Source organism: Vipera berus (assembly GCF_964194415.1).
Source record: "Vipera berus genome assembly, chromosome: 4".
Lineage (NCBI taxonomy): Eukaryota > Metazoa > Chordata > Lepidosauria > Squamata > Viperidae > Vipera > Vipera berus.
In genome coordinates, this window is record NC_138206.1 from 82,425,229 (window position 1) to 82,442,062 (window position 16,834).

Genomic DNA, 16,834 nt, shown 5'->3' on the forward strand with positions numbered 1-16,834 from the left:
CTACCCTTTTTCATAGATGGCCACCAAAATTGCCTTAAGTTAAGTGTAAGGTTTTACAAAGCCAAAGTGTCCTGCTGATTTTGTATCATGGCACAGTTGCATGAAATTGATTCTCTGTGTGGCAGGTATATATAGCTTCTCCCCCACCCATGGCAGTCCATCTTTAATTGTGCACACATGTTTATTTTTCTGGAACCATTCATCACTTTCCAAAGATTTCCTGAATTCTATTCCAGTTTGGCTATCTACCTTCAGCTTCATTTTTTCTTATGCCCTGGTGGTGACTGGTGCTGCCAGTTGTTGTTCCGGTACAAGTGGTTTAAAGTCAGTAACTCTTGTGCTGTTATATTGGGGCATGCGGGATAATGCATCTGCCAGGAAGTTCTTTCCCCCTGGTAAGTGTTTGAGAGTGAAATTGAATCGGTGAAAATGTTGGGACCAGCGGGCTTGCTTAGGAGTGAGCTTCCTGGGCGTTTTTAGTGCTTCCAAATTCTTGTGGTCTGTCCAGACCTGGAAAGGTATTTTATTTCCTTCTAAAAATTGGCACCATGTTAGTAATGCCCACCTCAACGAGAATGCCTCTTTTTCCCATATTGGCCAGCGTTGTTCTGTTTCTGTGAGTTTTCTGGATGTGTATGCGCATGGTTGCAACGTCCCCCCATCATTTTCTTGTAATAGTACGGCTCCTACCGCTACATCACTCGCATCTGCATTACAAAAGGTTTGTCGGGATCTGGGTGTTTTAGGACAGGTTCAGCAGAAAAAAGTCTCTTTAGCCTCTCAAATGCTGCTTGACATTCCATTGACCATTTTAGAGGCTGGCTGGGTTTCACGGGTGACCCCCCCCCTTCGTTTTCAACAAATTTGTGAGGAGCATGGGTATTTGGCCAAATGCGGGGATGAATTGGCGGTAGAAATTTGCAAACCCCAGGAAACTTTGCAATTGCTTCCGTGTGCGGGGGGGGGTGCCCACTCTAGTACTGCCCTGACCTTCTCAGGGTCCATTTCGATGCCCTCTGGATATATGCGATATCCCAGGTAGTCGATTTTTTCCTGATGGAATTCACACTTCGATAATTTAGTATATAAATGGGCAGCTCGCAACTACTTCAGGACTGCTCTGACTAGTTTGATATGTTCCTCTTTGGTTTCTGTGAAGATAAGGATGTCATCGAGGTAAACCAGGACCCCCTTATATAGGTGCTCTCTCAGCACGTCATTAATTAATTGCATAAAGACTGTGGGGGGCCCCTTGCAGTCCGAATGGCAATACTTTGAATTGATAGCACCCCATTGGGCAGTTGAATGCAGTCTTCCATTCGTCTCCTTCCTTAATCCTAATACGGTAGTATGCTTCCCTCAGGTCTAGTTTGGTAAAAATCTTTCCTTTCGATAGGTGGGGTAGCATATCCTTCATTAGGGGAAGGGGGTACAGATTACATTCACTAATTGTATTTAGATTCCGGTAATCCACACACAAGCGGAAAGAACCATCTTTCTTCTCCCTGAACAGAACCGGGGCGGCCACTTTGGGTTTGGCAGGCTCAATAAATCCTCTTTCTAAGTTTTTCTTTATGAATCTTTCCATTTCTGACATTTCCCTTGGGATCATGGCATACATCCTGGGTTTTGGGAGTTTTGCCCCAGGTTTGAATTCTATAGCACAGTCAGTGGGGCGGTGGGGGGGAAGAGCTCATTTGCCCGTTCCTCACTGAAAACTTCAGCAAGGTCCCTGTATTCCTCCGGTATCTCTGGTAACTTCTTCTCTACCCCCACTGCTGCTGCCTCCTCCCTCCGGTTTGGGGTGGGGTGCTTTTGGAGTCTAAGTTCTTCTGCCCCCCCCTTTGGGAAATTGAGTTCTGCTGTCCTCCAGTTTATCCCGGGGTTCCATTTCTTCAGCCATTCCAGTCCTAGAATCATTGGGCATTCCATGCCTGGGGCCACTATAAACGTTATGTCCTCCTTATGGGTCCCCAGTGATAGGTGGATTGGTAAAGTGGCTAGGGTGGCTGGTCCCCCCCCGCTATAGTCCCATCTAATTGACTAAAAGAGATTGGTTGTTTTAGCCTCCTCACTGGGATGCTCAATGTCTCCACCAGCGTTGGGCTGATAAGGCAGCGGATGCACCCAGAGTCTATCAGAGCTTTTATTTTGGCTGCTTCAGGCATAGGGGAAGCTAATATAGTCACTGTCTTAAGTATGGGTGGAAGGGGTCCACTTACCAATGGTTCTCCCTCTGAGCTGTCTTCCGAGTTGTCCACCGTCCCTGCGGTGCAGGCCGGAGTCCAATCCCAGTTCCTGGCAGGAATTGTGGACTCTACAGCCTCTGTCCCCTTCATGGAAGATTCTTTTGTGTTGCCTTGGGGCTTCCCCGGCTTCTTGGAGGATGATGCCTCTGGTTTTCATGGGGGGGCTTTTGAACGACATTCTGCAGCACGGTGGCCCTCTCTCCCGCAGTTGAAACAACCCGTTGATTTTTTGCCTGTGGCTGGTTTTTCCCCCTCACGTGTTTGCTCGGGTGGCAGGCGGCCCCATGGTTTTCCTCTGCGGTGTCTCTTCAGTAGGTCTATTTCCACTTCCTCCGCCAAGATGTACCAGTCGTCGAGATGGGGTGGGTCTCCTTGAGGCAGGCAAGCATCATACAGGTCGTAGTTTAGACTGTCTTTGAAGTGGCTAAGGAGTATGTCTTCTGGCCAGTTCAGCTTGCTGGCAATGGCTCGGAATTCTTGGGTATAATCAGCCACTGCTCGCCTGCCCTGCCTCATCGTTTTGATTCTCTCCTGGGCCTTACGGTCAGCCAAAGGATCCTCGAACCGCCGCCTCAAAGATGACATGAATCGGTTGAAGTCGTCGAGTTCTGGGGCATTGGAGTCATGCAAGTTCACCACCCAGTCTGCAGCCGATCCGTCCAGGGCGGATTGCACAATTCAGATGCATGTTTTGTCACTAGGGATATCCCGGCCGTACTCTTCCATGTAGCTGAGGACTTGGGTTATGAAGAATCCCAGTCGTGATGGCTCCCCCTTGAATTTGACTTCCAGGGGCGGGAGTCTTTGGCTGGAGCGTTGTCTGCGCCGTGGCCGGTATCGCTCCTCATCCTGGTCCCCGTCTGTGGTTCTGGGGGGGGGTACTGCTGAGGCAGCAATTCCTGTTCCATTGGACGGCCCCGGGGTTTCAGGTGCTGGATCCCCTGTTACCTTTCCAGTTGTGTCCCCAAGCGCTGCCTCAGTTGCGATTTTCAGCTCTCTCCTCCCTTAGTGAGCTCAGGGTTGCTTTCATCAGATCAATGGCCTTTTCCAGGATCCGCTCCTCCTCACTTGCGTGCAGGGAACTCTCCATCTCCTGCCTCCATTCCAGTTGGTGGTTACTCCGCCTCAGGGTCACTTCTCCCGAAGCCTTTTCCCACTCACTTTTCCTTCCAACGCTCATCGACCACTGGGGTTTTCGGTCGTACTGCTCCACCGCTTGTTCCCCGGGGAAATATGCCGCTTCAGCTTCCCATCGTCTCTGGGATTCCATTTGGGGGGAAGACCCCCTCTCCATGGGGCTTCCCTCCTCTCTTGCTTCGTCGCCAGACATTGTATTTGTTGCAAAGTCCCCCGGTAAGGTTTTCCCTTCCAGGTTGACTCTTATAGCAGATTCCGTCTACTGTCAGGACCCACCTCAATCCACATCTTAGGAAATAAGAACTCTTGGATGCAAGTTTAGTCCAAAAGGAAAATGTTTACTAGGATGGAATCGATTGTGGCAATACAAGACGGAATCTAACAAAGTTACATTTCAATCCTATATAAAGCATTCCCATTTCAGCCCCTCCCCTCATCCATTTGGTCAGGCTCCCATCATTTGCTTAGGTGTCAGGCCCTTCAGTGGGAAAGGGAACTCTCCTTGTTTTTATGGTTATTGCTTTCCTTTTCAGTTGTAAATGAAGATGCGATCCAGATCTGTCTCTCCCCCTCCCTCCCCCAGTTCAAACGTTTCCCTGTTGTTTGAAGATCACCTTAAGTAACCATCCTCTCCCCCCCCTCGGACAGATGGCAGAATCCCCAGAATAAGCATAATGTTCTACCTATACATTTATGAAACGTGATATAAATGGATTCTGACAGAGAGTAAGAACTTCACTTTTATGACTAAGCAAAAGTCAACCCAGACAACACGTTGTTCATTAAGCACTAATGAATTGTAATGATAGAAAACTAATAAAATACTTTTTTAAAAAAAGAGTGGACAACTAGTCTTGTTTTATGAGACAGGCCTTAATAGTTCTCTAAGTCGTGTCCAGTTTGAGTCATCATTCATTTTTCTCTAGCGGCACGCTAAGCATCTCTTAACCCATTTCAGAACCCTCAGTTCCTCTATGAATCATAGGGAATTACAGATGCAAAGGGTCAAGAGTGTCACATAGGGGCAATCTTGTCCAGAGCCTCAGCGGTCTTTTACTAAGGTTTTGGTCTTTTACTAAGGTTTCGGCAGGACTGTGCAGCAAATTCTTAGGGATATCCCTCAATTTCTTCTGGGACCCATTTGGGTCCAGCAATCTCCAAGGCGGACTGCTCAAATGGGGGGATGTAAAAGAGCCTCAGGGATATCAAGGACTGATCTGACCATAATCTTTTTACTCCATTATAAATAATAATAATAGTAATAGTAGTAGTAGTAGAAGTGTTGGAAGGGACCTTTGAGGTCCTAGTAGTCCAACCCCCTGCTCAGGCAGGAAACCCTATACTATTTCAGACAAATGGTCGTCCGGTCTCTTCTTACAAACTTTTAGCGTTGGAGCATTCAGTTTCTGGGGGCAGGTTGTTCCACTGATTAATTGTTCTGTCAGAAAATTTGTCCTTAGTTCTAGGTTGCTTCTCTCCTTGACTAGTTTCCATCTGTTGCTTCTTTTCCTGCCTTCAGGTGCTTTGGAGAATAGCCTGACTCCCTCTTTTTTGTGGCAACCCCTGAGATATTGGAACATTGCTATCATGTCACCCCTAGTCCTTCTCTTCATTAAACTAGACATACCTGGGGGTAATTTTGCAAAAGAAGAATATAGATTTGGATAACCTTTGAATAAAAATATTAATTTGAAGAAATAATTGGGGCCAGGCCTCAGAAAAACAATAGAAGGTAGGATACAGAGAAAAAGGATAGTCCATATCTGATGTGCAATCCTAGACAGATTCTCTCTGAAACAAAGCTTCACCAGATGTCTATTCCCACATTCTAGTATATTTTATAGTCATCCAGAGTTATTTGCACAGTGAATGTAATACAATTATCGTATTTTTCGGACCATAAGACGCACTTTTTCCCCCCAAAAGTGAGGGGGAAAACAAGGGTGCGTCTTATGGTCCGAAGGTGATCCATATGGCCAGCCGCAACCTCCGCAAGTGGAAAGCAAGGGAGATTGCCAGGAGCACAAATCGGCACGTGCTGAGAAACGCCGATCTCGCACTCCTGCAATCTCCCTCGCTTGGTTTCAGCTTCCATTGCTACAAGAGAAAGCAGGCTGAAACGGAGCGAGGGAGATTGCCAAGAACGCGATCTCGCACTGCTGCATTCTCCCTCGCTCTGTTTCAGCCTGCTTTCTCTTGTAGCAAGGGAAACTGAAACTGCGCGAGATCGCGTTCCTGGCAATCTCCCTCGCTCCGTTTCAGCTTGCTTTCTGCAAGAGAAAGCCGGGCTGCAGGGCCGCCTCCGTGGGTACTGCTCTAACACAGAGAGGGAAGGACAAAGAGGGAGAGAAGGAAGGAAGGAAGGAAGGAAGGAAGGAAGGAAGGAAGGAAGGAAGGAAGGAAGGAAGGAAGGAAGGAAGGAAGGAAGGAAGGAAGGAACAATGGGAGAGGGAGGGACGGAGAGAAAGAGAGAGAGAAAGATAGGGAGAGAGAGAGAAGGAAAAAGAAATAGGGAGGGAGAGAAAGAGGGAGAGAGAGGAGAAAGATAGGGAGGGAGAGAAAGAGGGAGAGAGAGAGGAGAAAGAAAGGGAGAGAAATAGAGGGAGAGAGAGAAAGAGGGAAAGGGAAAGAGAGAGGGAGAGAAAGAAAGGGAGAGGGAGAAAGAGAGGGAAAGAGAAAAATAGAGAGGGAGAGAAAGAGGGAGAGAGAAAGAAAGAGAAAGAAAGGGAGGGAAATAGAGGGAGAGAAAGAGGGAGAAATAGAGGGAAAGAGAAAAATAAAGGAGAGGGAGAGAAAGAAAGAGGGAGGGGGAGAGAGGGAGAGAAAGAGAAAGAGAGAGAGAAATTAAATTAGTAACATGATTGTTAAGTGAATCTGGTTTCCCCACTAACTTTGCTTGTCAGAAGGTTGCAAAAGGTGATCACATGACCCTGGAACAATGTGACCATCATAAATATGAATCGATTGCCAAGCATCCGAATGTAAATCACATGACCCTGGGGATGCTGCAATGGTCATAAGTGTGAAAAATGGTCATAAGTCACTTTTTCAGTGCCATCGTAACTTTGAACAGTCACTAAGTAAATCGTTGTAAGTCAAGGACTACCTGTACTTTATCATTTTTTTCCTTTTGGGGGGGAGTGTCAAGTTTTTGACACCTTGTTGGGCAACTGGTGGTACTCGGACATTGCCTTGTCCTAAAAGTGGCACAATGGATGAAAAGGTTGAAAAGCCCTGTTTTAGTATACTGATACTATTTGGTTCAGAATATTTTTTTTCTTGTTTTCCTGCTCTAAAAACTGGGTGCGTCTTATGGTCAGGTGCGTCTTATGGTCCGAAAAATACGGTACATACTGTAAATTGAACTATAGCATATAAGTATTATATAACTTGTTCTCATGAAAAGGAATTTTAAGATTACTGTCCAGTGAAAATAGGGTTTTTAAAGGTTGAGAGAGATATAAATATATAGAAAATGCCTGTTATGCATTCATTACCTGCAGCAATTTCCTGATTAATAAGTTGGACTTGTAAATTGAAGACCTGTTCATGTGCTTTGCTATGAGAAAGTTTTATTTTTTCTCTTCTGCTTACCATGTAGCAAAGATTCCTTACCTACAGAAAACACAAAATCAAGCACCTAAAAAAGCTTGCAAAATATTTTTTTAAACCATTAAGGATAAATTCCTTGACAAAAGATTTATATCTGTATACTTAAAATTATTTACCAAAATGGAATCTAAAGATTCAAATTATATTTAAGTATCTTTGCTTAAAACAATTCTTTTTAGAACTCAAATTGTAATTAACCATGCACAAAAGTAATTGCTTCACCTGACAATAATCTCTTTCGATTTTCAGGAATCAAAAATGGACACCCATCTGGTTACAGAGGAATATAGGATCTCAGGAAGGTAATTTTCATTTATGATCTTTGCAGTTTATCTTGCAGTTAATACTGTATATAGTCTTATGTTCTCCTGAGCACTTTCTTTATAATCCATTTAAATTACTCTATTTTTTCAAAATATTCCTCTTTATAACTAGTCCCATTTTACTATCCATTCACAAATCATTCTTTTGGATACTTTAAATGTCCACAATAAAAAGATTATCAGTGGCCATGTTTGAGAATCAGATTAGTCCCTTCCCTATTTATTGGACGCAGTTTCTAAAATGAGAGTTAAAAGGGAAGTAAAAATCTCATCAATGATACAGTTTTTCCCAACCTTTAAGATATCCTTAAAGTATCTTCCATTTTAATTATTACTCTATCCCTCATTCTCCAGTACAGATTTTTTTTCTTATTGCAACAGCTTCCTTTAAAAAAGCATCAACTACTTACCCTCTCTAAATCCTGTCTCAAATGCATAAACATCCTCATTCGAGTATGAATGCTATCTTCTTTTGGCTGAATCAAGCCATTTTCTTCATCCTCCTTGGGAGGAAATAATGGTTTATTAAAGTTACTCTTCCTTTTTAATTTCCAGTAATTAAAGGTCAAGTCCACAGTGAGCTTCGGAAGCCCCAGTTCTGCTGCAACATCATCTATTCTCACAAGTGAGTAGAACTCTTCCTCCAGTTCTTGAAGTTTCTGAGCACGCAAACTGGTTTTCTCACTCTCAGTTTGCTTCTGGTCTACTGTGCTCTTGAGGTTCTCTGTATCAAGTATCAAATTTTGCTTGGTTTTGCTATGCTTTAGACAATATGACTTGAACTTGACTTCATCACCATCATCCAGGATTGTTTTCATTTCTAAGCTATGTTCAAAGGCACATGTGACATGAAAGGCAGTGATACAGCTCTTCACAGAGCACTGTTGAATAAAAACAATCAAGCATCAACAGAACAGACACTGGAAATCCCCTTAATAAAGCTTTTGTAATTATAGTGGTCCATGTCTCCTATCACAGAAAAAACTCAAGAAGCACTGCTTCCAGTAATGCACTTGATCACTTCTGGAATTCCTCCTAAATTGCCCCCTAAAACTAGTTCACTCTAAATAATTAATCGCTTCCTGACACACAAATAGTAACAATTCAAGATTTGAACAGAACTTTTAAGCAAATTATCTCTTTAAAGAAGTTGCATGTTTTTCTGTATGTGACCCACAACTCCCAGAAAAAACCATGTACCAACAGTGAACATATGCATCCACACACATGCCAAATCTCTTTTTTCCCTATCAAACTGGAAACCCTCCACAATCCTATGAATGCCTGGCTAACTTGTTTAATGTCCAAGACCAAAGATTTCTAAAAGCTGCTTACCTGGGAACAAAGTGGCTGCTAAACCTGTATTATTTCCTCATATTATGAGAAAGATATTTGATACCAATCAGAATGAGGTATGCTAGCTAGTGAACCATTTCAATTCTTTAAGCTCAAAGATTACAGCATAGAAATCAGCACATACCTGGATACAAGCACCAGTTTTCACTTTGCATAAACTGCAAACTAAAGCCCATCTACTTGGAGGAATGTGGGACACTTTTGTAATCGGTTCCATCCTTTCTGGACAAGCAATGCTTACCTACAATGCAAAACATCCAAAACTACTATATTTTTCTACTTTAGCAAAACATTTAAGCCACAGTAGTAAAGGTACTGGGATATGTTTATAAATGGAGCTGAAAATGCTAATAAATTAAAATGAAATTAATTAATTCCTGACAAGGTTCTCAGGATAGCTAATACAGTAAAAATATAATAAAATATTATAGCTTTTTTCCTCTGAATAGAACTGATTAATAAATATTATATAAACAGCCACAAGAGTGAACTGATGGAATAATAATCATGATACAAATAGCACAATTTCCATACTAGCACAAATTGCTAGTACAAATCCAAGGATGGGATTTGTATCATGATATCACCCGTACTTCAGATTTTCATCACTATGGCTCACTGGGTGTACCTTGGCTTATAAAGGAAGTTGAGGTTTTGAGCATCACATGTGTCCAACAAAAGACTAGGTTGGTTGGGTGTGGCTAGCCATTGGAGAAGACCCCAAAGTGAACCAACTACACTCATCCTGACCCAGCTTTTTGCTGATGTCTGCCAATTATTTTTAACTAACGTCCAACTAACTGGGCACATTAATAATAAAAAAAGATGTCTAAGGAGGGCAATCCTCAACATGGTAAAGGAATTAAAGCTATGAATCAAAGACAGCTGAGTCAGCACCCTGTATTAGTAGTAAAGTAGTAAAGAAATGGTGATGGAGAAAGAGGAAAATGCCCCATATTCTCTCACAAGTCCAATCAAATTACAAAACCCAAGAGATATAATTGTAAGGGTTGTAATAAGGTAAAAGAAAAAAGCTTGAGGACTAAAAAATATAAATCAAAATGGAAATAAACTGTTATTTTTCCAAGATGTCACACTACAAAGAAGAAAGGCCTTCAAAACCTCTAACAGAAGAATTATTCAAAAGAAAAATAAGATAAATGGGGAGGTCACTTTCATGCCAAATGGATTTCAATCACAAGGAAAACAGATTATTTTTATACTCCAGAGATTAAACAGTCTTAATAAACCTAAATAATACTTCATAGTGAATTAATAACTAACAAGCTGTGAGATTTAAAAGATTCTTATAACGTGAGAAGATATGACAATGGAATAATTCAGTTTATAACACTCATAAGTTGGTTGTTGTTTGTAACAAAAATGTTTGATATTGTTTATATTAGTTGGGAAATACTTAAGATAAAATAGAGAGGATAGCAAAGTATTATTTGGAAGTTAAAATAAAGATGATTTGGGAAGAAAGAGGTGAGAGGTGAAAGCTTCATATAGCACTCACCTAAACTAGTTAAGAGGATCTAATTTGTCATCTGTGAACTCTATTCACTTGGGTTCTGGATAGTGAGGGGGAGAGGAGTAAGTGGAGAAGGAAACTGGGGGAAGCTGTGAAAGAATAGGGGACAAAAAGGATAGCTAATCAGAGTAGGATAGTTGGGGTTTCATTGTTGATAATTCGTTTTGTAGGAATGATAAAGAAAACAAGAATACCAGAAGTATAATGGGAGAACGATAGGATGGTTTCATTAAATGTTAGGGGATAAGCTGATTCAATAAATAGTAGAATAAATACTAAAAATTCTTCAATTTAACTGTAGTTATCTTACAGTAAATATATTTCAGAAGACGTTAGGATAAATATATTGGAAGGAAATTTCTTCCAGAAGGAACTAGTAAGACAAGAGGGGTGGCCATCCTAATAACCATCCTAATAAAGTAGAAAAGATTCAAAAAGAGAGGAAAGATTTACTTTTATTAAAGGGAAGCTCAACAATTGGGGTTATAAATCTTAAAATTAGCCTGGGAGAGTTTTTTTATTAGCAAAAGATTTAAATATTTATGTAGGTATAAAGAACAATCTTTATTTTTATTTATTTTATTTTTTTATTTTAATTCCATTTATATCCCGCCCTTCTCCGAAGACTCAGGGCGGCTTACAAGCTTAGCAGTAGCCTTCATTCTATGTATATGCCTGCTTATTAGGGCTTTCACACACCCCCAAGGGCATTATTACAAAGTCAGCTTAATTGCCCCCAACAATCTGGGTCCTCATTTTACCTACCTCGGAAGGATGGAAGGCTGAGTCAACCTTGAGCCTGGTGGGATGCGAACCTGCACTAATTGCAGGCAGCTGGTGTTACTTAAGGAGGCATTAGCCCACTGCTCCACCGAGGCTCTTTAGCATTCAGGAGATTGCAGACTTTGATGCAAAAGCATCAAAGAATTGCTCAAAACTAGAACTTTCTAGATAAACTTTCAGTGAGTAATTAGTGCACTAAAATATGGCCAATTGCTCTTATGAAAAAAATTGCCAATAATATTCATTACCAATAATACTGACGTCTTGGTGAATTTTTACAGTATCTGGAAAGATTATATAAGTTTTATGTAAGTTACATTAATAACTCTTCTTTTGATAAATTGCTCTGGTTGAATGTTAAGATATATTTTTCTCTGCTGTTAGCTTATATTATTGTTTCTTCCTGCCCTACAGAATATTAAAAATGAAAAATAAAACAAAAAGGACTCATTAACTCGATTTTTGTATCTGTCTTTACACAAAGGGAAAAAAACAGTCCAACCTATCAGAAACAGTACCATAAAAACAGATTAGAAACACAAGTTAAGATAGGTAAGAAAATGGTAAGTGAGCACCTATCTACCCTAGACGAGTTCAAATCGCCAGGCCCAGATGGACTACACCCCAAGGTTCTGAAGAAACTGGCAGATGTGATCTTAGAACCACTGAACTATATCTTTCAAAGATCCTGGAGCACTGGGGAACAACAGAGGACTGGAAAAGAGCTGATGTAGTTCCCATCTTCAAAAAAGGGGAAAAATGGATCCAGGAAACTACAAACCTATCAGCCTGACCTCAATATCTGGAAAGATTATGGAAAAGATAATCAAGCAATGAATCAGCAAACACCTAGAGGCAAACAAAATCATTATCAAAAGCCAACATGTGTTTGTCAAAAACAGATCATGCCAGACAAATCTTATTGCATTCTTTGACCAAGAGACAAAATTAGTGGGCCAGAGGAATGCTATGGTTATAATTTACTTGGACTTCAGTAAGGCATTTGATAAAGTAGATCACAACCTACTACTTGATAAGATAGAAAAATGTGGGTTAGACAGCATCACCACCAGATGGATTCGTAGCTGGCTGACTGGCCATACTCACGTGTGGTCCTCAATGGAAGGGAAGTGTGTAATGGGGTGCCCCAGTGCTCTGTCCTGGACCCAGTGCTCTTAAACATCAATGATTTGGATGAGGGGGGAAAATGGGGAACTCATCAAGTTTGCAGATGACACCAAACTTGCAGGAATAGCCAACACTCTGGAAGATAGGCTTAAGATACAGAAGGATCTTGACAGACTTGAACATTGGGTGCTATCTAATAAATTGAAATTCAATGGGGAAAAAAGTAAGGTTCTACATTTAGGCAAGAAAAACCAAATGAACAGGTACAGTATAGGTGGTACCTTGCTCAATAGTAGTAACTGTTGAGAGGGATCTCAGAGTCCTAGTGGACAATCACTTAAATATGAGCCAGCAGTGTGCTGCAGCTGCCAAAAAAGCCAACACAGTGCTAGGCTGTATTAACAGAGGGACAGAATCATGATCATGTGAAGTGTTAATACCACTTTACAATGCCTTGGTAAGGCCACACTTGGAATACTACATCCAGTTTTGGTCACCACAATGTAAAAAAGATGTCGAGACTCTAGAAAGAGTACAGAGAAGAGCAACAAACATGATTGGGGGACTGGAGGCTAAAACATATAGGGAACGGTTGCTGGAATTGGGTATGTCTAGTTTAATGAAGGATTAGGGGTGACATGAAAGCAGTGTTCCAATATCTCAGGGGTTGCCACAAAGAAGAGGGAGTCAAGCTATTCTCCAAAGTACCTAGAGGCAGGACAAGAAGCAACAGATACAAACTAATCAAAGAGAGAAGCAACCTAGAACTGGACTACTGCAATGCTCTCTACATGGGGCTGCCCTTGAGGACCACTCGGAGGCTCCAACTGGTACAGAATGCAGCCGCGAGAGTTGTGTTGGGAGTCTCCCGATACTCCCATGTTACACCTCTGCTCCGTGAGCTGCATTGGCTGCCAGTTGTCTTCCGGGTGAGATTCAAGGTACTGGTAATGGTGTTCAAGGCCCTACATGGCATGGGTCCGGAGTACCTTAGGGAGCACCTGCTGCCGGCATCAACTTCCCTCCGCCCTGTGCGTTCCCACAGAGAGGGCCTCCTCAGGGTGCCACCGATCAGAGAATGTCGTTTGGTGGCCCCCAGGGGGAGGTCCTTCTCTGTGGGCGCCCCGGATTTGTGGAATCGGTTGCCGGTGGAGCTCCAGATGGCACCCGACCTTCGCTCCTTCCGGCGCGATCTGAAGACGCATTTATTTGAACAAGCCGGCTTGGCCTGATGGGGGATGGGTTGGGTTTTTATTGTCATTTTAATATATGTATTTACTGTTTTTTTAGCTTGGGCATTTGTTTAATTCTTTTTAACTTTTGTATTTTTTGTATTTTTATATGGTTGCCCTGTTCACCGCCCTGAGTCCTCCGGGAGAAGGGCGGTATATAAATAAAATTATTATTATTATTATTATTAACTAAGGAGAAACTTCCTGACAGTTAGAACAATTGACCAGTGGAACAACCTGCCTCCAGAAACTGTGAATGCTCCAACACTGCAATTTTTAAAGAAGAGATTAGACAGCCATTTGTCTGAAACGGTATATAAATTTTCCTGCCTGAGTAGGGGGATAGACTAGATGACCTCCAAGGTCCCTTCCATCATCATCATTATTTATTGTTGTTGCTATTATTATTAAACTATGCTTCTTGTATCACAGAATCTTTTCCTTACACATAAACAGTGTAGATGAAAAGATGGCATGTAATTAATATAGTCTTACCTCTGGAATCCAGAGAGCACAACTCACATGTGCCCACTTAGTCCCTGTTCTTGTAGCTTTCATAGCTCCACCCCTCTTTGGACACAAGAGACACTGAGGATGTATACCTAAAACACAAGTACGGCAAAGCCAACTCCCCTCAGGAACTTTTAGGATGCCATAGCATGCCTGGAGATAAAAAAAGAAAACACTGTTTTCTATAAGAAAGAAGTATACTGTATGTTATTTACCTTTATCCATTTTAACCACAGCATATTTTTACACAAACGTATTTTCAAAGCAGAAACACAATGATCAGAAAAATCACTTTTTCATTAATAAATTATATTTTATTTTATTCTTAGTGATAAAAATGAAATATCCATAAAGGGCATAGGTGTGGCTTCTCAGAAGAAAATGAAACTTGGGTAGCAACGTTTCTTCACTACCAGCCCCATTTTTCAATATAAATACATACAAACAAGGAATAGACTACTAATATAAACTAATGATTCCTTTTGTAAGTATTATTGATTTAGGAAAGGACTTTTTTATGGTACCTAAGTATGATTTTTAAATTTTTACACCATTTATAAAATAACCTGGGAAAGTGCTCTAATTCAGCGTTCAACTTTTGGGGTTGGCGGCCCAGCACGGGAGAGAGGGATGGTTTTGTGCAAGCGGCAGGCATGTGTGCACAGCTTTGTGTGAGCATCCACTGCTCGTTGAGGGGGGCTGCACATGCATGCACACTTATCCGCTGCTGGCGCAGCCCAGGGGTTGGGAACTCCTGTTCTAATTGATCTTAGGAGTAAAGAATGTCAGACTGTATACAGGTAGTTGTATTTGAAATGTTCTACTTTTATCCACTAGTGGGCACTCTTGGCTAAGCATACATTTATAAAATGAACTCCCCTTTTCATGAGTGTTCTAGTATTATTAACCAGGATGATTCTATCTATGAAGTTTAGAAACTCATTGCTTCCTGTCCTGTTTCTTTCCCATTGTTCATAGACCTTTCAAAAGATAACTTTCCTTAATAACTTTATGAATTCTTAAAAATATTTAAAAAATCAGACTTGGAAATCTAATTCCTTATTCAATGTAAGAATTAATTTAAACTCTCCAAGAGATCTACTTGAATGCAGACATATGTTCAGCCAAGACGCATTCAGAAATACTCTTTTCTTCCCTCTATGATAAGCGCAAGATTGATCATTACATTGGCTGCATTCAAGGTCTGAATGCCCATCAATATACAGTACAAATCCAGGCACATTTATTCAGAAATCCTGGATTATTTCCCAAAGCACATAGGTAGAAGAGGCCTTCAGAGACTTCTCCCCAATACTAAAAAGACAAAATCTTGTCTTTTTACGTCTGACCCAGTTGGGGACTGTACTCATCTTGCCTAAAATTCACAGGAAGAAATAACTGCTATTCAGATTTCAACTTGTGGCAAGAGCTAAAGCAAGAGAGAAGTACTCTACTGCTGATTTCCAGAGAATGCCTTCTGTGACTCTTTTCACTTGACCCTTTTCCAGGGGCCTGGAAATCATGTAATGCTTTTTAAAAGTAGCATTGCTAATGTAGTGAGGACTAATAGTAAAATAGGGCAAATGGCAAATGAACATTTGTACATTCCTCTGCCATACATTCTGCAATGTGATTGGTGGACAATGTAAGGACGCTATATGACAGGGAAAGAATTTTGAACTCAGTGGACCATCCACTCGGAGGTGCAGCAAAAGTTAAGTTGTGGGGAATATTAAGGTAAGATGTTTCTGTATCAGCATACTTTCCACCCATTCAAGGATAGAAAAAAAAGTATATTGCCAAGGATGTGAGGAACAGCCATTTGATTCAAGTTTAATACTTCTTTTCCCCCATATGATGACCTGAACTGTAGACTGCACCTAAACTGAGATAATTTGTACAAAGATGTAATTATTACTTCCAATGATTGAAACCAGCAGTTCTACTGATGTAACTGAAAGTTGGATTTTCATGCTTTGTCACTTTTACCTCTTTTAGTCCCATCTCCTGCTGAATCAGTCAGCAATAATCAATGCTGTTTATTTGATGTTATTGTCCAAAAACTGTACTTTTGCCAAACCATGGATGTAGATTTTTTTTGCTAGGATGGTGATCATCTTTATATTTTATATATTGTACCCTCTCTATGTGCTTTCATGTATGCATACAGTACAGTAATACTTAGTTCAGAGATTTTATTTATAATGATAATTACTTTTATATTCTTCTGATTTATATTTAGTTCACAAAATTTGATTAACGTTTGCAAACATTGCTCAATATTTACTAATAAAACAGTATCTGAATAAATTATTACTGTATTTCTTGGCATGCTTCTGAAGTCTTTGAAAATAACCAGAATGTATTGTATTTAAAGATCAACAATGGTAATGCACATTCTTACCACGTAAGTTTCTTCTTTTTCAACTTTAAAAGTTGCTGTTTCTAGTTTAAATTCATAATGATGCATGTCTCTACCAGCAATCCTGCATTTTCAATATATTTAATTCCACTAAATATAATGTATTTTATACAATCCTCAATATACATAAAAATCCACTTTCACATCTCTACATTTTACTAGTTTTCATATCCTTAAAAGAACATTCCTGCTACCTAATACATTCCTGTATCCAAGTTATGCTATGCTCAAAAGAGTTTCACATTTCTGAAAAATCCTCTCATTTATTTTGGAAGAACATTTTAAAAACATGACTCACCAAGGTTATCATAGAGATTCATTATATCTTTATGCTGTTTGTTTTAGACAGAATAGTAAACATAGATATTAGCTACTCATCCAGAATAATTCATGTATTGTACAATACGTTGAATTTTTAAAGTGCCTATCACAATTTTATTAATTTGCAGTCTTATTGAGCTGCTCTATAGTGAGATAGGTGCCATATAAATTGAATAAATATTCAGTATTTTTACAGATATACAGTATAATCAGATCCTACGCCTTTT

At 40.6% G+C, this 16,834-nt stretch overlaps 1 protein-coding gene across 2 annotated transcripts in view; it reads right to left on the reverse strand.

The window, feature by feature from the left end:
- JADE3 (jade family PHD finger 3) overlaps positions 1–16,834 on the reverse strand; it is a 74,674-nt gene that overhangs the window by 18,858 nt on the left and 38,982 nt on the right. For both annotated transcript variants that reach the window (XM_081326957.1, XM_081326958.1), the window contains exons 7-10: positions 13,850–14,017; positions 8,802–8,918; positions 7,732–8,202; positions 6,884–7,001 (exon numbers count right to left, since the gene is read on the reverse strand). In XM_081326957.1, coding sequence (XP_081183083.1) covers positions 6,884–7,001; positions 7,732–8,202; positions 8,802–8,918; positions 13,850–14,017 — 874 coding nt within the window. The remainder of the gene's footprint in view (positions 1–6,883; positions 7,002–7,731; positions 8,203–8,801; positions 8,919–13,849; positions 14,018–16,834) is intronic.